This window comes from Crinia signifera, chromosome 6 (genome assembly GCF_055691185.1).
Source record: "Crinia signifera chromosome 6, ASM5569118v1, whole genome shotgun sequence".
NCBI classification, from domain to species: domain Eukaryota; kingdom Metazoa; phylum Chordata; class Amphibia; order Anura; family Myobatrachidae; genus Crinia; species Crinia signifera.
In genome coordinates, this window is record NC_139222.1 from 144834802 (window position 1) to 144859498 (window position 24697).

The 24697-nt window shown below is 44.4% G+C and overlaps 1 protein-coding gene across 5 annotated transcripts in view; it reads right to left on the reverse strand.

Moving 5' to 3' along the window:
• Nucleotides 1-24697, reverse strand: part of NBR1 (NBR1 autophagy cargo receptor) — a 71400-nt gene that overhangs the window by 15310 nt on the left and 31393 nt on the right. For 4 of the 5 annotated variants that reach the window (XM_083147541.1, XM_083147539.1, XM_083147540.1 and 1 more), the window contains 8 exons: nt 22985-23144; nt 18996-19283; nt 18695-18835; nt 15152-15227; nt 14874-14984; nt 13811-13969; nt 11938-12090; nt 9791-10139 (listed from right to left, as the gene is read on the reverse strand). In XM_083147541.1, the coding sequence (XP_083003667.1) occupies nt 9791-10139; nt 11938-12090; nt 13811-13969; nt 14874-14984; nt 15152-15227; nt 18695-18835; nt 18996-19283; nt 22985-23144 (1437 nt within the window). The remainder of the gene's footprint in view (nt 1-9790; nt 10140-11937; nt 12091-13810; nt 13970-14873; nt 14985-15151; nt 15228-18694; nt 18836-18995; nt 19284-22984; nt 23145-24697) is intronic. The other variant, XM_083147543.1, reaches the window with a different exon arrangement.

Sequence of the window (24697 nt, forward strand, 5' to 3'; positions counted from 1 at the left end):
AGTTTCAGTCTTTTCACTGCTTGCATGAACCGGCGCACATCCCTGTTGTTTGCCACGTCCCAGTCTAGCATAGAGGCTAGTGCTGATATCTGCACCTTTAGGGTACTAGCTGAGAGCCCCATCTGTAGGCCTTTCTGTAGGAAGCTCAATATCGTTGCCACCAACTTCGGGTCTTTCTGCTCGCTTCTTGCCCAATACACGTACCTTTTCCACATTCGATAGTATGTCTTCATTGTGGAGGTTTTCCTGGCTTGAAGCAGTGTCCCGATAACTTCCTTGTCGAATCCTTTTGCCTCTAATGCCTTGGTCTCAGTAACCAGGCCGTCAGGTTCCAAGACGGGGGTTGTGCCCTTGTTACTTGTCCCTGCGATAGCAAGTCTGGAATTGCTGGCAGCTTCCATGGCCCGTCTACTGCTAGTCTGCACACCGTGCTGAACCATGGCCTCCTGGGCCAGTAGGGAAGAATCGCTATGACTTGTACATTCTCCCTTTGAATTTTCTTTAGCAGTCTTGGGATTACCGGGATTGGAGGAAAGACGTATGCCGTGTCCATGTCCCAAATTGCTGTCAGGGCGTCGACTTGAGCGGCCTGGAGCTCCCGGAACCTTGAAAAGTAGACTGGTACTTTCCTGTTTACTTCTGTTGCCATCAAATCTACTTGTGGCCTGCCCCATTTTCTTGCTAGGCTGTCGAAGACTGTGCTGTTGAGGGCCCACTCGCCTGGCCGGCATTTCTCTCTGCTCAGCCGATCTGCTATCACATTGTCCTTGCCTGCAAGGAATACTGCCGAGATGTCTACCACCCTGGTTTCTGCCCACTCGATAATCTTGGAGAGTTGTTCTAGTAGCGCCCTGCTTTTCGTGCCCCCTTGATGATTTATATAGGACACCACCGCCTGATTGTCCGATCTTATCACCAGTTCTCTGTCCTGCGCTTGACCTTGAAAGTGAGCGCATGCCCGATACACCGCCTCCATCTCTCTCAGGTTGGAGTGAGAAGCTCTCCATTCTCCCGACCAATGACCTTGAGCTATTTGGCCGGCACATGTTGCCCCCCAGCCGTACTGGCTGGTGTCTGTCGTGATCACCACCTGTTCTCTGATGGCAAAGCTTCTTCCTCGTACTAGACGTTCCGTATCGGACCACCAATCCAAATCTTTCTTGGCGGCTTTTGACAGTGTTATCCGCTGACTTAATTCCTTGCTGTCTTTGTCCCACTGTAATAGGAAGCAGGCCTGGAGCTTTCGCATGTGAAACCGGGACCATGGTATTGTTTCTAGGGCTGCTGACATGAGCCCCAAGGTTTCCATGCAGTCCCGAGATGAGACCACTGTCCTTTTTCTCATCCACTCTACTTTTCCCAACAGCTTGTTTCTCCTTGCTTCTGTCAGGGATACCCTCCTGTCTTGTGTATTTAAGATTACTCCCAAATACTGAATTTTTTGAGTCGGGGTGAGATGACTTTTTTTCTCGTTTATGAGCCACCCATGGTATTTCAGGCAGTTTACTACTTCCGCCGTGTGCTGAATTAGAAGATCCTCTGATTCTGCCACAATCAGGATATCGTCCAGATAAGGGTACAGCCTTATCCCCTTTCTTCTTAGCCATGCTATTATGACCACCAGCACCTTGGTGAACGTTCTGGGTGACGTTGCTAGTCCGAAGGGAAGCGCATTGAACTGATAGGTGACCCCTTGTATTCTGAACCTCAGAAACTTCCGATGCCCTTCGAAGATCGGGACGTGAAGATAGGCGTCCTTGAGGTCTATTGAAGACATGAAGTCGTTTTGACTGAGATCCAGTATAACCGATTTTATTGACTCCATCCTGAACGACTTTATCCTTATAAATTTGTTCAGTCTGCGTAAATCCAGGATTGTTCGAAACCCTCCTGTGGCCTTCCTCACTACAAAGAATCGGGAAAACCATCCCTGAAACTGTTGTGATTTTGCCACTACGCTGACCACCTCTTGGTCTAGCATCTCCTTTAAGCTGGATAACAGCGCTCTCCTCTCTTCCAAATTCTCTGGAATGGGAGACTGAACCAGGAATTCTCCTGGTTTCCTTAAAAAGTCTATTTTGTAGCCTGAGCGGACTACTTCTAGAACCCACTCGTCCGATGTGGATTCCCGCCAGGCGCTTTGGAACTTCAGCAACCTGGCTCCCACTTTTTGTGGGTTGGCGTCATTGGGGGTCTTTTTTGGAGGAGAACCTGCTCTCTTTGTTCCCTTGGCCTCGAAAATTGGCCCTGGAAACCCAAGATCCCCTCCTATACGGCCTTCCTGGCCTATAAGCCCGTGACTCTCTAAACTCCTGCTGGTATCTGTTGAACCTTGGAGGCGGAGTCTTCTTAGCCGTTTTGTCTTGGGGTAGCCATACTGATTTTCCCCCCGAAATTTTGGACACTAAATCATCTAATTGTTTCCCAAAAAGATAGTCCCCTTGGAAAGGCATTGATAACAGTCTATTCTTAGACTGTACGTCTGCTGCCCACGGTTTTAGCCAGAGGGCTCTTCTGGTGGCAGCCGCTGTAGCTCCGGCCCTTGCCGCCAGGCGCACAGAGTCTAATGATGCTTCGCATAGAAACTCAACTGCAAGTTGCACATCCTGCACCATTTTTAGCAACTCAGATCTCTTGAGGCCATCCAGCATGTCACTTTCAAGTTGCTGGCACCATCCTCTCAGCACCCTTGATGTCACTGCCATAGCCGCCGCCGGCTTCAAAGCGGTGCCTGCCACCAACTGTTGTTTTCTAAGGCCCAACTCGATCTTTCTTTCCATTGGGTCTTTGAAAATATTGGCCTCTTCAAGGGGCAATGTGGTTTTTCTGGACAACCTTGCTACAGCTGCGTCCACTTTTGGTGGCACCTCCCAGGATGCCACCTGCTGTTTATCAAACGGGTACATTTTACTGACTCTGCTTGATGTCACCACCCGTCTATCCGGATGTTTCCACTCCTCTGAAATCACCTCTTTCAGGGTATTGGACAGGGGAAACACCTTCCCTTTGCGCTTTTTGTCCTTAAACAACATTTCCTGTAGACTGAGATCCTCTTGCGGATCATCAATATTTAATGATTTATATATCAAATTCAGAAGATTATCGATCATATCGGGGTTAACCTCAGCCTCCATTTTATCCTGGCTAGGCTCCTCATCCCCTTGATCCAGATCAAACTCTGGTATCACTGCACTGGTAGATTGCCGGACTGAGTCATCAGAGTCCTCACTGGCAATAATATGCTTTCTTTTGGATGATTTCTTCTCCACATCTGCCTTAGCCACAAATTTCTCTGCTAATGCAGCAGTTAACATCTCTACCAAGCCTGCCATTTGAGCTGGCTGCAGTTGGGGGGCCTTACAACCGTCACAAAGTATGCCGACATGCTTTTGAGGTAACCCCTTTTCACATGCTGCACATTTATCCAAATGTGGCTTTTTATGCTTAGATCTGCTCTCCTTATCCTTGCTGGTCTCTGACCTAAAAAAGCAAAATAATTCACTAAATAAGCTATCCAAACTAGCCCTAGTACAGGTGGACACATATGGCAGCAACAGCTTACCCTGACTTCCTCACATTCCTCTCTTCCTCCATGGCAGCAGCGCACAGTCACTGAACAAACACTGACAATCTAGCAGAAACAAATAGGGAAGTGTCAGATTCCCATACATTGAGACATAGCCTAATTGAGGAAGCTGTGTAGCAGCGCGCGCCTCCGGCGCCTTACCCGGTAGTCGTGAGACCTCAGATCCTGTGACGATCCCCGCACTGACTCCCGTGTCCTGCTGCAGGCGCCGGCTAATGTACGCTTCCGCTCGCGGCGGAAACGCGTCACTCGCCGGCGCCGCGCACGCTGCCACGCGCTGCCGCCGACGTCCGCCCGCTCTGTGCAATGCACGCGGGCCAGGCAGTGACGCGGCAACGCTATCCCGCGCCGCCCTACGCGTCACTCCTGCGGACGCCACCGCTTGTAGCTGCCCCCGAAGGGGACCGCATGCGGCCACGAATCCGTCTCCAGAATAACGGGGAGACCTGGTCATCTGCAAGGGGTAAGAACCGCCGCAGAGACCCCCAGGAAGCCTTCACTCAGCTAGCCAGTGTCCACCTCCTACCTGCACTTACCCGGAAAGGAAAAAAAGACACAGGAGGAAGGAGGAGGAGCCCTTTTATGGAGGCTGGTGTCTTTCTTTCCTTTCCGATTGCACTACCCAGTAGGGAGGAACCCATGAGTGAGGGCTGCCATGGGGGAGGTAGAGGAAATATATATATATTGTGTATGTACATATATATACACACACACGTACACACACAAATGCCTACAAACATAAACATATGCATTCATGTACCCCTATACAAAAGGTCGTACAGATTAAGAGGCAACATATTGGTATATAGCATATGGTGGCGCTGAAATGAACAAGGCCGTCAACATTGGCAACCAGTAAAACTTCTACCAAAGTGAGATTGCGTCCCTGAAGGGATGCATAGTCAAGGCCATATTAGCTTTTAATTATAAAAGCTACAGCCAGTGTTACTCCGCTAACATAACTTAAAGGAGAACCATAAGAAATGACAAACCGAATTGTTTGTGGGAGAAAACGGGAGCACCCGGAGTAATCCCACGCAATTACGTGGAGAATATACATAAACTCCACCCAGTTAGGGTAATGGCGTTGTTTGAATGGAACCCATGTTATCTACAACAGCTGGTGTTCCCATGTGATCTCAAATGAGATTGGGCATATCCAGTGTGGTATGAATATAGATTGACATCAGTGCCGTGAGGTAGTAATGTTAACCATTACACAGTTCGTACTGCACCTCCACAGCTGCATCTCCCAAAAATGCTACCCCGCTGGGGTGCAAGGCTACTAGAGGCCTGGAGGAATACTAAGTCAAATTATCTCAAATGTGCGATCTGCATGTTAGATGCATGTGATCCTAATGTAAATCCGACTACATAGTCAGATCCCACACTGGATTGTATTGTGCGTACACACCACAACCAGCTCTGTATGTGACAGTGCAATGTTCCAACTTCCAATGACCAGGAATACCAAAGGTTATCCTGTGGAGAAATTACATCTCAGAGTCCACCGTTGGTGACGTTTACCATAGTGCCCTGTCAGAACATGAAATAACCCCTGTATTGTGGGGACTGAATCCTTATAGCCGTGCGCCTTGTCTACTTAAGAGACGGGAGCGTTGCTGATTGAGCTATTGCTCTATTAGGGTAAAACAGGCCTGGACTATGTTCCGACAGGGTTTAAAAGTTAGCAGAGGTGTCTTACACCAAGTGTCTGGACCAGAACTGTAATGGCTGCACACACTGTGATTTCTAATTGACTTGCTATGGATAACTTTGCTAACTCATGAGTTAGTAACATACAAGTCATGCTACCTGCATTAGACATTGCTGCCCTTGCCTTTGATTAATGGAGTGACCTCTGTGTCACTCTGATAGCAGGGTATAAGACTTCCTGCTGTCCTCTGTATGTGACAGTGCAATGTTACCCTCAGTATCTGTGCATTAGAGTAAGGCAGTGACCTCTGTGTCACCCTGATAGCAGGGTATAAGACTTCCTGCTGTCCTCTGTATGACCTAGCTGGCAGCAAACTGTCCCCCCATAAACTGTAATCTGAGAACACAGTATCTTTCTGGAAGAAAGCAAGAAGGGGTTTTTATTTTGTCAGCCAGCAGATACACATTGCACAATTAGAGGCTTATTGCAGAAATCTAACGATCTCTATGTCACGGAGGAAAAATACATCAGGCAAGGCAACAGGGTATATGGCCTCAGGCCTCAGATGACAATGTAAACTGAGTTATACACTTTCCACCTGACAATATATACACTACACACACACAGGGAGAGAGAGTAGGTATAGGTAACCAGAGATAGAATCACTGGATAAGAGAGACAGTATAAGGAGATGAGCTGCCACAGGCCAATCAACAACACCATGGTATATAACACAGGAGTGATATGACCTAATTTACATACAGCCCAATACTGTCCCACTATGCTCTAAACCCCACTGTCTGATCACAGAACCTGGGGGAGCTACTGCATTCAATATGCAGTTAACCAGGACAAGCTTGAGCACAGCCCTGGCATTAGCAGTCAGGAGACTCCAGCAGCGTGCAATGGCGGCAAGTATGTTAAAATGACCGCCAGAACCGCCTGATAGCTGGGAAAGTACCATGGACTCCGTCCTTACAATGGCGTCCCTTTTTGAAAGGGTAGCCGCGCCATCAGGCTATACTCATATGCCCAGGCTGGCCGGTGGTACTTGGGCCAGCCTTGCAATGTGTGCAGGACACCAATATAGGAGTCCCTATGTCACTATCGCTGTCCTCTGACATTGTACAAGAGGCAGCTAAACTGGTACAGCTAACACCTATACTTCTGACATGCAGTGATGGTGTTAACACAGTTATGAGACACAGCACAATGCATATAATAATAAAAGTGGCACTGAGCTCCGCAAAGCACATAGGCCGGCAGGAGCATAAAGTACTGTACCCTGTGCTCCAGTAGGAGAGGTACAGGTGGGATTTGCCCATATGGCCCGGCAGTGAAGAGATGGAACTCCAGACTGGCAGAGAGCTCTCTGTGTCCTTCTTACACGTGCAGCAGGCAGGCAGGAAGAGATCAGGGCTGGAAACCCCGTGGGTACATCCTAGCTCCTGTCTCCGGGAGAGGGGCTGTGTGAGGAGAGGCTCCCTTCCCCCTACTAGCAAATGGCCACCGGGATTTCATGACTCATGCGGCGTCGGTAAAATGGCGGGGATCCGGCGCTTGCCGGGCGGCCCCGCATACCGACGCCGCTGCCCACACTCAAAGTCTCCCTGGTGGTCCAGCGGGTCAGGGTGCACACCTAGTGAAAGGAGGCGTTCTGGCCGCTTGCTAGTGCAGCCCGGCGATCCCCCCCACCGGGCTGCTCAGCCGCTATAACTGCGTGCGCATTCGCACTCCCAGCGGGGAGCGCGTTACCTGAAAGCGGTTGTCACCGCTGATGTCCCGGTCCCCGTCGCGGCTGTGCTCTCCAGTGCTTCAGAGCCAGCCGAACACCTCCGCTTGTGGGAGCCACCTGGGTGGTGTTGGGCTGCCGGGTCCCGGGTGATGGAGCGCAGTGCAGGGATCTAACAGACCCCCAGTGCTGCTGCCCTGTCACTGACTCCAGTCAGTGTAAAAATAAGAATAAAAAAAAAAATTCAAAACGAAGTTTAAGCTGCTTTAACAGCAGCCCTTTCAAAATGCGTGTTGGCTCCTGCCAGCACAATCAAAACTGAAAGTAAGCTAGCCTAGGAGGCGGGGTAGAGGAGGGAGGAGCCAGGGCTGTCTCTGGGCAGTCCAGAAGTTTTATCCTTTCTGGTGCTGGAAAGGTCGTGACCTCACTCTCTACCCAATGTAATCCCTCTGGCCCCTGACGTCTGCCGCAGAAGAAAGGGCATATTATTGCGATGTTTCGATCACGCCCTCATCTTTCCGTTCGGGCCGTGCTGCTGTTTCCCATTACTGACCTGTCTGCTCTGCCCCTCACTCACCAGCTCCTTCTTTTAGCTACTTTTACATGCCCGTTTCAGTTCGCAGCTCCTCCTTGCCCATCCCTGCTCGCAGCTCCTCACTGGCTGCCCGCTCCTCCTTCCCCATCCCTGCTCTCAGCTCCTCACTGGCCACCCGCTCCTCCTTCCCCATCCCTGCTCGCAGCTCCTCACTGGCCACCCACTCTTCCTCCCCATCCCTGCTCAAATCACCTCACTGGCCTCCAGCTCCTCCTCCCCATCTCTGCTCTACAGTTGAAACTGCTGGGGAACGTCTAAGCAAAAGACTGGAACCAAGGCTTACCATCAATGGGAGCTGTCAGGTAACAATCTTGATAGTGCTGTTCCGTTAACTTTCCCTGCTCTGTTCTTCCTCAGCCTGTTTCCTTATACAGCCACAGGGACTGGAGCTGCGGGAATTCTGTGTTGCATCTGGGGCTGTTTGAGCAGTGCTTGTGTGGAGCTGTCCTGTTATCAGGGAAGCACCAACCTGTTAGTGGAACAGTACTGCTCCTCAAAAGTGCTGCTCACACAGCCCCGGAGGCTATACAGAACTCCCGCAGCTCTGGTCCCCATGGCTCTTTCCTCAGCCCCCTACAGATTACCTAAAAATACAGCTTTGATCCAAAAATTTAACTTCGAACTATCATGTGAAATTAGAAATGAAAATGAGATAAAATGAACTTTAACAAAACCCTCTTACTTTTGATTACAGATTGCAACCAAGAGGCTGCAGCTATGAGATACGTGCTTAAGATCTGGAAAAGACATCTAAATCGATGTCTGTCACCTAGCTTAAAACAAATGAACAAGAAGCCCCATTGAAACATACAGAGCAAGACAAGACACTCAAAACAGTCCAGGTCATCCGGCAGGTGTAGTCATTATTCACTGACACATTTTTAAAAAGAGACACCGGTGGAGCTAATTATTTCACTTGTGTGGGAACCTGGAAAACGGGAACTAATGTGGGTACTTGATGACCGAGATTGGGAACCACTGCATTAGAGGGTAGAGCTGTTTCATCCAGGTCAGCCATTGTCCCTTTATCACAGTCTCGTTCTGATTACCTGCCAATGGACCGGATTCAGAGTTGATCGCAAATGCAAAAACTTTCTCAAATGGGCAAAACCATGTGAAATGCAGATGGAGCAGATGTAACCTGCACAGAGAGAGTTAGATCTGGGTGAGTTTTGTTTCTGTGCAGGGTAAATACTGGCTGCTTTGCAACATGATTTTGCCCATTTGAGTAAGATTTTGCAATCAACTCTGAATCAGGCCCAATGTTTTATAATTCTCAGTGTGATCTGTAATACCAGTACTTAGCCCTACCTGCAACTCTGCCACTAAAAACCTGGGTTTTTAGTGGCAGATAACTGCAGCAATAACCTGGGAGCGATCAGTTGAAAATGTTCAGCCTGGGTCCAGTAACCCGGTAATCAAGCCTGGCTAGCTAGGGATCATCTCCAAGTGCCGGCAGTGGTCACGAATGTGGTGATGTTACTGACCCTGCAATAACCAAAATACAGCTGCCATTCTGAAAGGGTCTCAGCCAGGTCCCATCCAGGTTGGGTGCCACAGCTGGCATTTCAATTTAAACGGGTTAATAGAAACCTAATAAAAGTGTATTTGTCATTAATACAGTGAAGGCAGCCATATTGTATGTAGAAACAATATTTAGGAGAATGCAGACAATCCATTTACTAGGATGCTCCAAGAAGTGCATTAGTGATGTTACTAGTTCTTAGATCAGTGTATGATTTCATAAAATTATATGAGCTGCAAAATGGCTGCCTCCATTGCTTGCAAATGGCAGTTGCTCTTTTCACTCCATCCACAGCCTTCCGGTGAGTAAATAACCAGAACTAGATTTATCAAGACTGCACCATAGAATTGTGGGTAGACACCTCGTAATGTCCCCTGGACCTTTAGTCAAAAAGTACACAAAGTCAATACAACAAAAGATGAAAACCACTTACTGTAATTTCAATTAAGTGACAATGGATCAGCAGTGAGAGGGGTTATATAGAAAAAACAACACACATAGAAAATCCTTCAAATGCATCACTGTCAGATAGTAAAAAATAACAATTACAATGACCTCTTGTTTCTAATTAAAGTGTTACACACATTTGCAAATATATTCCATTCACTGTTTTACTAGCTGACAGCAGCAGGCTGGAGGATTTTCTTCATTGTGTAGTGAAACGGTGGAAGGCAAGCACTGAATAGTTCTCATACCTCAGCTGAGGAGATGGTGTTAACACTTCTGGAGTGAGAGGTACAGCATCTAGTGTCTGGGAGGTGGTGAGAATGTCATTAATGCTGTGAGTCTGGACTGGGCTACCGCCATCATGCGTCTCCTCTACCCTTGACTCAGAGTCACCCTTGTCACCCTCTGATTCAGAGAGAGCAGAGCTGTACATGGACTCTCCCAGAGGGCGACTGGTGTCAAAGCACTCAGGCAAGATGATTATGTAATCTTCAGAAGTGTCAGAGGAAGCCTGGCTTTCTACTTCATCTCTTTGACTTTCATCTGGTATCTGCTGCTCCATATCATATAGATGAACTTGTCCTATGTCAGCCATTGCTAGGGTGAACATCAATCAAAACACAGTCATGTTAGTTTATTTTGTAAACATTGACTTTTTGTTTTCTGACATCTGTACTCAATTATTGCTTTTTAAAAAATAGTTTTTATTGAGAAACAACACATTAAATATCAAGATCAACATATGGCATATGAAGCATAGTCAAAATGTACCAGTAACTCATACATTATACAAAATATTGGGTATTTCAAGGACATAAAAAAAGAGCAGTGAGGAAATTTGCAGAAATAAAAAGAGAGCAATAAACATGCATCAACTCAATCAAAAAATGTCTTAATACACAGACAAAAGAGACCAGATACCAAATGTAATAGCCTCCAAGTGCGGGGTGCCGGGGGCAATCATTTAAAAAGCATGGTTTTCCCTTGTAAATGATTGCCCCTTTAAAAAAAAAAACAAATCTCCAAGTTCGCCTGGCCCTCCGAATTCAGAGGCTATTACATTTGGCCACATAAGGGAAGAAACATTATTTATTACTATTCATTGTAGTAGGGGGGTTGGGGATTAGGAGGGAAGAGTCCAATTAATGAGTGCACATGTATTTAATATCACTACATAGGCTGTGGTACATATAGGCTGTGTGCATGGTGTAGCTGTGTGCTTACTATATTTGAAGTGCAAAATTTTTAAAGTGCGGCATAATTTAAATATAACTGCAGCGTTATACTGGTGTTACACTGAAGTGAAACAGAAGGACAGAAAACAACAACTGAGAAAACCAAAGACTGCTTTGAGTGAGATCAATTCATTCTCACAACATACTACTCCTGGCTGCTTAATCTGGCTATTCAACCATAATATCACCATTTTTACATCTGCTAAAACTTTGAATATCATTGTTGCTAGTATTTGCACTGTCAGTTTTGAGAATGCCCAGCTGTACCTCTAATGACTTCATTTCTCCTGGTCTTCCATTGATAGTAGGTGTCTCCCAACATTTTATTCTTGGTCCTCTTCTTCTCTACCTCTATACGTCCTCTCTGGGTGAGCTCATTTGCTCACTTAACTTCCACTATCACCTCTATGCTGATAATTCTCAAATCTACCGATCCTTTCCTTATCTCTCTCCTTCTATCCTTACTCATATCTCCAACTGTCTCTCTGCTGTCTACTCTTGGATGACCCAGCGCCTATGTCAAAGCTGACCTCTTCCCACCCTCCTGCATAAAACCTGACTATCTCTCATCCTAACCTGTTTATGCTCACTTCTTTCCCTTCTGTGTCACCCCTGTCTGTCTGCCCCTTCCATTTAGAATGTAAGCTCTCACGTGCAGGGCCCTCTCTCCTCATGTGCCTTTCTTAGAATATATAAACCTCTGCCACCCTGAGGATTGCTGATCAACCTGTTAATAAATAATAAATAACACCTCCATAAAAAAAGCCTTACCAATTTAGAATGAAGGCACCCCTTTAGGTACCACCTATGCATTATACCAAGCAGTCACAATGGCTGCTTTACTAATAGACTCTTTAGTAGCGGAGGACAATGTACCGATATAGGGGAGCCAAACAAGAAGGATTTTTTTTGGTGTAAGATTTTACGTCCAGGGAGCACTCAAACTTGGCCCCCGAGGCAACATTCTATAAGAGAACATGGTATTGGATGTTGCTGTATACATTGTTACCAATTATTGCTTTTATAGTGAAAACTAATCATTTGGCTTGGCCATTGTGCGCATAAGAATAATTTTCCATATATGCTGATTATGACATAACTTATAAAACTTGGATATCAGTTCTAGATACTATTTTTTATGTTGTGTAATTGCCGCCAACCTGTATCAGTTGTCATCTCTAAGGCTTGTACATCTGTATTTGCTGACTCCAGTAGAGCCGGCCTGCTGACCACAGGAGAGGACTTCAGTGTTGCATCCTCATCAGGCGTCACACTGTAGCTGAAACTTGTTAGTGGTGATGAGTGTACGGAACCTGTGTAGCAGAAGATGCTTCTTGTTAATGATCCACCATTGGTGAAACTGTTTTATGTGTGCTTATAGTCAAAGTGGCTGCCCACCTAAGGGCATACAAGCTACTATAATAGCATGGTAACATTAGACCAAACATGCCATCATCCTCAGTAACCCTCAGCTCACATATGAAGCATTTTAACCTCAATATGGAAATGGTCAACCAAACCACACATAATTAGGGTAAGATTTATGGCAGTAAATCATACTCTATCAATAATCCCTTGAGTGGTGGGTTTTCCTGGGGCAGGACAAACCTACCAGGGCAGGTTTGTCCTGCCCCAGGAAAACCCATGCTCAAGATGCACTGCAGCTGCTGCGCCTGAGTAGAGTAGAACATAATGTATCCATGATGTCATGCTATTTCACTCTCCTTAGCTCCTCCCCTTCCTTAAGTATTGTTAAAACTACTAGCCGACAGCTTTGGAGTGGACATACTAGGCTTCCTTAGCTGTTCCTTCTATTATTAGGTCATAAATGATCTCATTGGGATTTCTGTTCTACTGTACACTTTATGTACTGACATAGAGAGTCATGGGAATATTCAATCCAGGATCACGACTGTAGATTCCTTCCGACAGCCGTGATCCTGGCCCATTTGCGGTCAGACCGACAGCAGATCAGCAGGCAGGATTCAATGTCCCGCCTGCTAATCGGCGAAAAGGGAGCGTGGCCGAGAAAACTGATGTGGATTTTTGATCTGTGGCCAGGATCGCCACAGTCCACGGCATTATCGGCAGAACGGGCCTGACAGCTTCTAAAGTCAGGCCCATTCTGCCGTGATCCCTCATCAATGCTGTCGCTAAAGACAGCATTTAATAGGGACCCGCCCCTGTTTTCTACATCAGGAATAGCGGTGGAACATTGAATACCCTCCAGAGTCTCTTTATTAGAGGTCATTTGTAACCTCATATTGTGTGGATACAATCCAGTGTGGATATAGGCATGCAATAAGGTAAAGCCCCTGATATAGTCATAATGCCCCAACCAACATGTGCCATGGACTAAAGCAAATACAGTACGAACGCTTATCTTCCGTAAGATCACACTTATAGCATTAAGTCTAGTCAAACTCAAAGCAACTGCGCATGGTTGTATCTATCCTAGAATCCTGTCATCCAGATGCTCTAAATCTGGAAACATATAGATTAAGGCGGCCGCTAGCAAATACAGGAATATCCTTTATTAACTGTATATGGCAACAGAAGAGGTCCACAAAGTACAGAACCAAGAACAGAAGAAAGAAGCATTGCAGGATATGCACAAGGTTACTGCATCACTGGGCATACTACCCAAATAAGCAGCTGGTGGCAGAACCCAAGGGATAGGTATAAGTGAAGGAAGGAAAAGCACATGAAGGAAAAGGGCCCTGCTCATAAGGTCAGAGAAATACACATAAAGGTAAAGCATAAAGATGGCAGTAGTAACCGGTTTCAAAAATAATGCTCATATCAGTACGTAGCCGGTCTTTTCATTCAAGCCTGTAAAAGGTCATATGCACCAACAATATGCCAGGATCAAATCCCATGTTCCTTTTACTGTGTATTAACAAACAGACCACCACTTGTGGGTTGTTTCTGATCTAGTTACAATGATTCTCTTCCCTTATACCGTAGTGCACTGTAATCAGTGACTAGCAGAAGTAGAACAGCCCTTGTACAGTTACTTTGTGTTGTACTCACTGTGAGGTGACATCTTCTTCTGAGGAGGATTGTAGTCAGGAGCAGCATCTAAGGTCAGACTCCTCATCACGGTTTCACAAACAAATTGGGTACCACTAATGTCCTCTTCAGCCTCTTCCTGGGTCGGTGTGCTCTCCACGTCTCCTGGGGACTTTTTAACTGATGGAGAATAAAGGTTTTCAAGATTAAATTCTGTAAAAAAAAATAAGATTAAGCTGCTAAATTGGAGCACTCCTTATTGCTAACAGCTTGCCCTAGTAACCCATTCAGTTTACACGTGGAGTTTGTCTTGTAATGATATTCAATCTACATGTATGTGTTTCTAATGGTGGGTACACAGAACGACGTTATCGGTATGATTTTCAAAAAATTATGTATATTGTGTGAGATGTACATAGCCTTGAAAAGGGATAAAGTGGAAAGTGATAAGCCCCATACACACTCGCCTAGTACAGTATGTACACTGAATATCATTAAAAATTGAATATCGTTAATGATGCGTGCTCTCACACGCATTTTTAATGCCCCCCCCTGTCCTACATGTTCTGATGAGGGAGGTACTTGTTAACAACGACCATGCTTCACCTGCAGCATGGACGTCACTCCCCCTCTTGCCCCTCTGCCGTCACTCCCTTCCCGCCAGCATCGGCAAGTGTGCAAGGGGCTTTAAACCATCAACCATCCAGTTCCTATCATCTTTTCATACCCAGCCTGCAACATGAGAGTTAGGTGCTGGATGGTTGCTGCATTATCACTCTCCATTTTATCACTTTTCAAGCTTAGTACATCTGGCCCATTGTCTGATCCCTCGGGTCGCATGCAATATCTTATGGTCGGCTGTGCTTCATGGGAAACTGGACAATATCGCATGCATTATCATGCATAGGAGTGAAGGCCGGAACAGTGATTGTTCCGTTGTTCATTAAATGTTCTTGGTGTGTACTGCCCATATACCAGACGTTCTAATGTACAGCCAGCCTAACAATATCTATGAAAGACCCTGCACAGTAGGCTTGATGTTAAAATAATGACATTTTATATAACTCTATCTCATATAACTCACCAGTACGGGACTTATATCCAGCGCCATCAGTTTCCTCTTTAATTTGTCCAAGTCCTGGCTTCTCAATCAAGGGCCCATCATGTGGCAGAGGAGACATGCATGGTGTCATATCTGCAGAGGAAAATGCCAACATATTAGACAGAGAAACATTAACTAGGAATGTTTCAAAGCTGCCACTGTAAACAAATGGACAGAATGAAGGTTATAATACGCCTATAAATTATAAACCATTGTTTTCCCTATTATATATAAATGTCACAAAACATCCTTCCACTCACCAACAGGAGTATTGTGGGGAACACGTTCCAGTTCTTGGACAATGTTTATATCCAATAACTCAAATGACAGCAAGTCCTAAGAGGAGAGTTGCATTAATGTAAACAGGTAACATACAGTAAAAGTGATGTGAAATTATGACAGATGCCGCAAATAATAAAGCTATTTAACACCAAGACTATAGAATTAACTTTGAGCAAGTTTATTATGAGTAACATAACATAGGCATATTGCAGGAGGGTTTACTGCTTAATGTAATTCATACATTTATTACACAATGCATATTTGTTTTAAAATAAGCACCAGAGGACGGCACTTTGTGATCATTATAAAGAAATTGTGTATTAGTTGTTATTTAGTACAGATATTAGAAGGCACCTCAGCTTTTGGTGGCTTATGTCCTTGTGCTCTTATACATCACATAATGAATTGGGGCAGATGTATTAAGCCTTAACAAGAGATAAATGCAAGGGTGATAAGGAGAGATAAACATCCAGCCAATCACCTCCTAACTGACTTTTTTTCAAACACAGCCTGTAACATGTTAGTTCGCAGGTGATTGGCTGGATGTTTATCTCTCTTTATCACCCTTGCATTTATCTCTTGTTAAGGCTTAATACATCTGCCCCATTGAGTCACAAGATGGTAGCATTTATAGTCAACATTCACACTCATGTCAACAATAAGTAGTGTCACAAGTGGGGTCCAGGCCGCACCCAGGTGTCACCCCACCAAAGTGCCGACTCCTGCTCAATGACAGGAGCCTGGTGCAGCTCTAACATTATGCCCAGCATCTGTCTCCTGTCACAGTGTAGGAGCCAGCACTGCACATAGACTTGTTCCTGTGGGCAGTCTTTATCTCACAGACCCCCATAGTGAAGAAAATAGGGGTTTATGCAGCGAGACCATGCCCCATACTCATGAGACCACGCCACCATACCCGTGAGAACATGCCCCCTTTTTAAACATTGTGGACAGCATATTCAGCCACACCGAGTGTCTCCAGAGGTAGGGACGCAAGTGTCGACATAGACTTAGAAACTAACCCTAACTGTAGCCTAAACCGAACATGGTCTGTTGTCATAGTGAATGTTGACATTCTCTCACTTATGATATCATGACCATAGAAGAGAAGAGAGCACTTTATCCCATATAAAAAAGAAGGTACTTGTTTCCTAGCACGGCAAAAGCCCCAAAACCCCCCAATTTGAAAGCAAACCCCCCCGATGGTGAAATGGCCCTGGAGTTGATTTTATATAGTGTGGCGCGCGCAGCGAGCCACCGAGCCAGAAGCGTGGCGAGCCTCGCGAGGGGACACGCATATTTTCACAGGTATACGCGTCCGCTCGCCACACTATATAAAATCAACTCCACGCCGACGTGGATAGTGGGGGTATGAAAAGGTTGGAGGATGCGTACCGCCGCCCCTTGCGGGCTCGCCAAGCTTCGGGTTGGCGTCAATAGTGGGGTGGCATTAACAATGGGGGGCATTAACCATACTTAATACCCATGAGGGGGCATATACAATGAGAAATTGGCCATATTGGCCCTTTTCCCATTGTTCCCTATGTAAAATCGCGTTTATCGCATCGGATGCCATTATAATGGCATCCGACCAATGCGATTTTAACTTTAAAACTAATTTAACATTGTTCTCTATGGGAAAATCGCGTTGATCGCATCGAGGCCCATTATAATGGGCCGCGATGGACGCGATCAACGCGATTTTGTCTTTACCGGCAATTAAAGCTGGTAATTGACAGAAAATCGCGTCCATCGCGACGATCGCATGCCTTAAGTACCTTAACTTAAGGCATGCGATCAACCCCGACGGGCGCCGTGCTAGGAAACAAGTACCAAAAAGAATATGCAATGCATATTCATTGTACTCCCTTAAATGAAACTTGCTAGTAGAGTATGAATATAACTAGCTTTTGACTGTGCTTCTACCCCCAGATCAGTAGATGACAATTCATCACATTTCTCATTGTTCACACAAGGCATTTACTATTGTATGTATTTGGTGTTTTATATTACTACATAATAGTGTTCATTCTAGCACCTGCCATCTTTGAAAACCCATGCAGGTCCTCTTCCCTGCCTGGGGTGTCGCTGTCTGCTGTAGTGCTTCTAGCACAATGTGGTCTGTATATTAGCACTGATATGCAAACCAGACCTGTGCTAGAAACAGAAAAAATGGATGGTTGGAAAGCCAACCTATTAGGCGCCTTATGGTGGGATGTTTAGTGAAGCTGCTACTAGGGAAGGGGTTGAGAGCCCCTAGAAAAAAGCGAAAGAATACAGAAAAATAGTAGCGCTGGACAAAATATGATAAAAATACACAAAATTTAATTGACACAATAAAAAAGCACAAGAATTGAATAGATTAATAGTGCATATGCAATAACTTGGCACCTAATGGAATTAATGAGTATGTCCATTCCTAGTACACCGCCATATAATGGATCCAATAATGTCCAGAATGCAAGGTGGGTATAGTTACCGCAGGGTAATGTCCGACAGGAAGATGTTTAATCCTGGGTAAGGAAGAGCAAATGCTGGAATCTTCAGGTGGTCGGTTTAGAGTCCCGAATATTGATGCGGCAATTGAAATGACAAAAATGATCTGTTCTGGAGGCGGCTGGTCTGGACCAAGTAGTAGTGGTGTTTAGCTGGAAAAGGTGCCAAGGGGTCTACTCCTGACGCGTTTCGCTGTATCAAAGTACAGCTTTATCAAATTCCTTTTCCAGCTAAACACCACTACTACTTGGTCCAGACCAGCCGCCTCCAGAACAGATCATTTTTGTCATTTCAATTGCCGCATCAATATTCGGGACTCTAAACCGACCACCTGAAGATTCCAGCATTTGCTCTTCCTTACCCAGGATTAAACATCTTCCTGTCGGACATTACCCTGCGGTAACTATACCCACCTTGCATTCTGGACATTATTGGATCCATTATATGGCGGTGTACTAGGAATGGACATACTCATTAATTCCATTAGGTGCCAAGTTATTGCATATGCACTATTAATCTATTCAATTCTTGTGCTTTTTTATTGTGTCAATTAAATTTTGTGTATTTTTATCATATTTTGTCCAGCGCTACTATTTTTCTGTATTCTGTGCTAGAAACAGCACAGCAGACAGCGACACCCCAGGCAAGGAAGAGGAACTTCATGGGTTTTCAAATATGGCGGGTGCTAGAATGAACACTACATAATATAAAGCCAAATGTATTAAGCCTTATAACGTGATAAGGAGAGATAAAGTACCAGCCAATCAGCTCCGGTCATTTTTCAAACATGGCTTGTAACATGGCAGTTAGGAGCCGATTGGCTGGTACTTATCACTCTCCGCTTTAATCACCTGTTAAGGTTTAATACATTTGGCCCATAGTATCTACTGAAGGAGGGATCTCCACCATCAACACCTTATAGTCCTGAAATAATATACTTGCAGATGAAGAAGCAGAATATAATGAAGACAATTTTGAACTAAAATGTATTTTATATTAAAGGGCCCTGCATGTGATATGGTTACCTGAGCAGTAAGAAGATCAACAGATGGGATGTACATCTCTCTGTCAGCGTGTGTGCTACCCAAGTGGTTGGAAGCTGTGGAGGCAGTCCGCTTATCTGGACATCCTTCAAGTTGCTGAGTCATATGAGCACTGGAGTCTTCCTACACATTAGAACGTTTAAACCATAAGAATATTGAACAAAACCAGATGGCTCCTTTCCCCAACTTTAATCACAGTACTGTAGTAATGTGGGCAACAAAACCTCCATACAATCATCAATGTACATGAAAACATGCTTGTGTACTGCTGCCCCACACTTGCCTCTTCCTGGTCTTTTTGGCTGTTTATTTTGAAGGAAGACACCTCCTTTTCCAGATTTTCAAGCTGGTCGGCACAAGGAAGAGAGTCCACAATGATACTGCACCAGACCCGGGGCCCAAACTGCTCTCCCTTGTGTGCGAGACGCCAGTGAGAGGTGTAGGTTCCCTCCAGTGCTGGGGCTATGAATTCTACAGACAGGACGCCCACTTGGCCAGGAAGCAAGGAAGGGACTGGGGCATCTTTCCGAGATGAGGATGCTAGGGTTAGATTACCCCACATGAAGTTTAACTAGAGAAGGTGAGCAAGTCAAATGATTAACACCCAAGTAGGAGTATAGTCTTATACTAACCAGTGTCCAGATTATAACTATAACCACTACATACAATTAAAACATTAACATTTAATGTGTATTCTGTTTACAAAATAAACATTTCTGTAAAACCAAAATTAACCTATTGGACAGATGACTCTACTATGACTCATTAGAAATAACTTTATACCATTTCCATTCGTTTTAGGGGAGTAATTGTATGTGAGATTTTTGCACATATCGTGCACCTCCACTTCCAATGCAATCCAATTGGAAAAAAATTGGATGCAATATTTCTTACTGTTAAAAGCCACATTAAATACTGAAAAAGATAGGGTAAATATGCCTGTACCCTAAAAAAACATGTAAACACAAATTGGATGGCATTATAAATATTGAATTACTGTCTAAAGGTAACATAGTTGGGGCTCCTAATAGCTTTTAAATTGTTTATTATTAATTCTTTTTTTTTTTAACAGGTGAAAAATTTCCGTCATCGAATAAAAACGGTCTGCCTGAGGGTGGTGTATAGTAGAGAGGAAGCCTGGGTTGCTGGGAAAGGAAGTTTAACTATTTGGTGCCTGCACTCCAAACTACAACCATGGTTATCCCTGTGTCCCCTATGAAGAAGAAAGCAAGTAGTTTTTTTTTTTTAAGTAAATGCTCCGGGATTTTTAAGAATACAAAAAGATGGCGGTTAGATCATTTTTTTAAATCATTTTAAGCCACTATAAAACATTTGTTAAAAAACACCCGTAACTCCCTCCTGCAATATTAACAACACCTGTCCTACACCTTTTAACTCATAGTATTAAAGAATGTATTATTATTTACCCAAATATGATCCGCAAGACACCCTAATGGTCCAGCTTTTGAAATATATCTATGCCTGACTACAACTCATGTAATTAGTACTTCGGGGTTATGCAGACCTAATTGCACAGTTGTGATTTGGGCAATTTTCTATAGAATGCTCATGCATACGGATCCTAGCACGCATGCGCAACGCTGTCTTGTGATAACATCCTGCTAATACATCCGTATGTTGATTGACAGGAAAAAAGAGAGAATTTGCAGCACCCCCAAGAGGGTGATGCTAGTAGCGCTTAACTGCGGGTGTTTCACTAAGCTGCTGCTAAGAATAGGGATAGTCTGTCCCTATGCAAGGGGTGAGCAAAAAGAAAAAGAGGTTTAAGCAGCACTGATTGGAAATACTAAAATAAAATCAATTGGACTTTCACAATAAAAAAAAACATGCAATTTATTAAACACAATGTAATAAAAAAAAAGTTAAAAAAAATATATATATGCAGTATTTATATTACTATGCAATTGCTGAAGTATAGGATAAGTAAAATAAATGAAAGATTAAAAAATGCTAGTGCACTAGACTTTAAGTCCCATGATTTCTGATATAATGGGGGGATGTGAGTTTAGAGGGATTTGTCCATTCCTATTGTGCCCTTTTTTACAGCATTCCCAAGATTGAAAATAATTGACAAGACGCTGGCGTATGTGGGTGTCACCCAGCAGTCTTCTAGGAGTGTTAGGGAGAACGAAGGCATGCCCTGGCATTTGAGAGGAAGGTGTGTGATGTCAGCTCTGGCCCCAATCTGACTGCTTCTATCGCAGCCACTGAGTGAGTCTTGGGCTAGGCACAACTGCACACACTGGAAAAATCATTAGATGGTGAGTGGCTAGCGAATGGATTTGCAGCTAATCGCCGATTTAGCCGCACTAAGAAATTTGCAGGCTTGCAGGGTATGGTGGCGTACACCTGATTGTATGTGAATTGTAGTCAATTTTATTTAACCATCTGTGCTTAGCCATTGATATACTTAAAACCTGGACCATTGGGATGCCTTGGAGGCTGTGCTTGGGAAATTCTGGTGTAATTAATAAATTAGGGGGAGTGCCCCAGGGGCCTGATTTTCCCACAACCTTGCACTTGCTCTGGGGCTGAGAGGAAAAAAAGCAGCAGTAACTGCAAATTAAATGACCACAGCTAAAATGGTCATAGCTAATTGAACAGTAAAACCATGTGGCTGGGGGCACTTGCATTACATTCTTAGAGTTTCAGGAAGTCGGAAGCTATTCAATTGTTTCTCCATTTGGGCACAATCAGCTGCTGGCGCTGGCATTTCAGCTCTGTTCCCCCGGGTACAAGATAAGAGCATAAGGGAGAAGCAGCCAGACAGCCTGTTGGCTAAAGCTCTGTATTTCACAACTAATGCACAAAAGAGCATCAGGAATAGTGGTCATAAAATGATCTCACATGTGTCTATTGACCTAGCTGTACTCCATTGCATGTAGGCAACAGCTCCACTTGTACACAATTACATACATTATAATGATGGGAGTCATGCACTCTCAGCTCAACAAGAACATAAAAAAAAAATTCAATTTCCTTTTTGAGGAAGAGCTTTCTATCAATAACAATCATTTCTACTATGAAGACTTTCCACCATCTGTAACAAAAGACGCACAATACACCATGTGGCAGTAATAGGGGCATTTTGTAAAATTCCACTGTATTTACACAGCAGCCAATGATAGTATGATGAGAAGAAATGCAGGGTAAGAGTACATCACACAGCGATCATGTGTTACATAGTATGTAATAAGGAGTATAAAGTGTAATACATATGCTACAATAAGAAAACTTGATATACCCTAAGATGTACACTATCTTTATTATGATTTATTTTCCTATGTATAGAATTAATATATTACATGATTTCTATATAAACTTAATGCAACTAAAGCCTGCAAGTGTTGTCAAGAAAAAAAAAAATTGGGAGATAATCACAAACTTGGGTGTCTGCGTGCCTATAGCCAGTACAGAAATGCAGCAAATCCAATGTTGTGTCTTAATTCAAGTGGGCTAAAATATCACTGTTGCCACAAACATGTGACCTGCGGCAGCAGGGTGAGAGTCAACGTCAAGTATAGAACATGGGACCACCCTGACATGTATACTGTTTTTCACCTGTTCAGGCAAAGTGGCTCGCACCGCTTGCTACAGGTTACTATTCCTAAAAGATGTCCATCTTGAATAGTATCCTTCCCCAATCCACCATTGGTCACATGGTTGTGACAACAGAGGTCCTTTAGCACACTTTAATCTAGCATACATGGGTGGCACATTACATATATAAACAAATTTAAGCTAAAGCATTTTGGGGGGTTCTAGAGCAGGGGTCCTCAAACTATTTACTTCGGGACCTCATCAGAAAATAAAAATAATGACAGGACCCCAGCAAGTTACTGCAGAAGGTCATCACATCACATGTGTGGTCAGCAGACAACACATACATGGCAGCATTGTGGAGCCACAAAATGATGGGAGGAGTCTAAAATAACAGACAATTCAACTGATTTTTCAGACTCCTTAAATCACTGACTGAGATTGGAAAAGTCATCAGCCTGATGGTCAGTAACATGGAGTCACGACCCCATGCTGAGAAGGCCGGGACCCACTTTGGGGTCAGGACCCACAGTTTGAGAACCGCTGTTCTAGAGATTATAATATAATATTAACTAACAGTTTGTAGTGGAAGAAAAGAATGATATGTCTAGATATTATGTTACATATAAAGACACAATAATAATAAAAAATGTATAAAAAAAAAGACAACAAACAAAAAAAAGAACAAATCATGGCATATATAATTTTTACCTTTGTGTCTAAGTTCCATTTAACATTCCCAGTATTCTTCATCCGCCAGTGTTTGATGAACCTGGTTCCAGGCTGCAAGTGAGTGCCATCAGGCAGGTTTTCGTCCACAAACACAGCGCTCAAAGTGGGGATAAACTGGGAACAAGGCTCCATGGGAATTCTGAAATACATATTCAAATTACAGATACAGTAAAACAACAACTGAACATAAATTTAATAGCAAAAAAACATTTGCAAAAAATCTTTTTGAATAGGGTTCTATTTGCACAGCGCAGTTTCACAAATTGGACCTTCAATAAGGCCAGTCAAGACACATAAAAATTGAAGGCAGCCTAACATTATAGCGGAATGATTTTTAGCAAATGGAGGGGTACTTGTTTCCTAGCACGGCACCCGTCGTGGGTCATCGCATACTTTAAGTTAAGGTATGCGATGGACACGACCAACGCGATTTTTGGGCTATTTTAGCCTTTTTCCCAACAATTAAAAAATCGCGTCCATCGCATGCCTTAACTTAAGGTATGCGATGCGACTGACGCGACTGATGCGATTTAACATTGAATGCATTGTATTCAATGTTAAATTCCTATGTAAAATCGGGTCCATTGTATGCCATTATAATGGCATACAATGCGACCGATGTGATGGACCCGATTTTACATAGGGAACAATGTTAAATGGCCCAATGGACCCGATTTTTGATTGTAGACCCACCCTGATGGGTAATTTGTATGTGAAATGCCCCCCCATTGTTAACGCCACCCCACGATGAACGCCAACCCGAAGCGTGGCGAGCGAAGCGAGTCCGCGAGGGGCGGCAGTACGCGTCCTCCGACCTTTTCATACCCCCACTATCCACGTCGGTGTGGAGTTGATTTCATATAGTGTGGCGAGCGCAGCGAGGGGATGCGTAATACCTGTGAAGTAATGCGCGTCCCCTAGCGGGGCTCGCTGCGCTCACCACGCTTCGGGCTCGGCACACTGTATTAAATCAACTCCACGCCGACGTGGATAGTAAGGGTATGAAAAGGTCGGAGGACGCGTACCGCCGCCCCTCGCGGGCTCGCTGCGTTCGCCACGCTTCGGGTTGGCATTCATCGTGGGGTGGCATTAACAATGGGGGGCATTTGACCCATCAGGGTGGGGATACAATGAAAATTGGGGTCTGGGGGGCATTTAACATTGGGCCAATGTAAAATCGGGTCTCAGGGACCATTTTACATTGGTTCCAATGTAAAAATTGCGTCGATCGCATAGCATTCGATTTGGTTGCATGCAATGCGATCAACATGATTTTTTAGGACCAGATGGATACAATTTTTATCGCTGGCGCCGTGCTAGGAAACAAGTACCAATGGAGGAAAGGGTAAAAAGTTAGGTGCAGGGGGAAAACAAAGACTTTTTCCTTGTCACTTATTCTCATGGAAAGGCAGGGAAAAACTGGCAAAAAAACTATGCATTTAGAAAAGCCAAAGAACACAAACTGAGAAATATCTCTAGAATATGTCCTTCTGTCATCAATAACAAATATTAGAGGTCATGTGACTCTGCTCCTGTGTCACAAATGCATTGCAATGTGCCTTGATTTTGCATGTGAAAATAACCAGTTTCTATGGTGCAAAATGTTGTGTTGGATGGAGCTTGTCAGCTCAAATGGGTTTGGTTTATGGGTCCACAGTGTCTAGGTCGACCTCAAAAGATCGACATATGTAA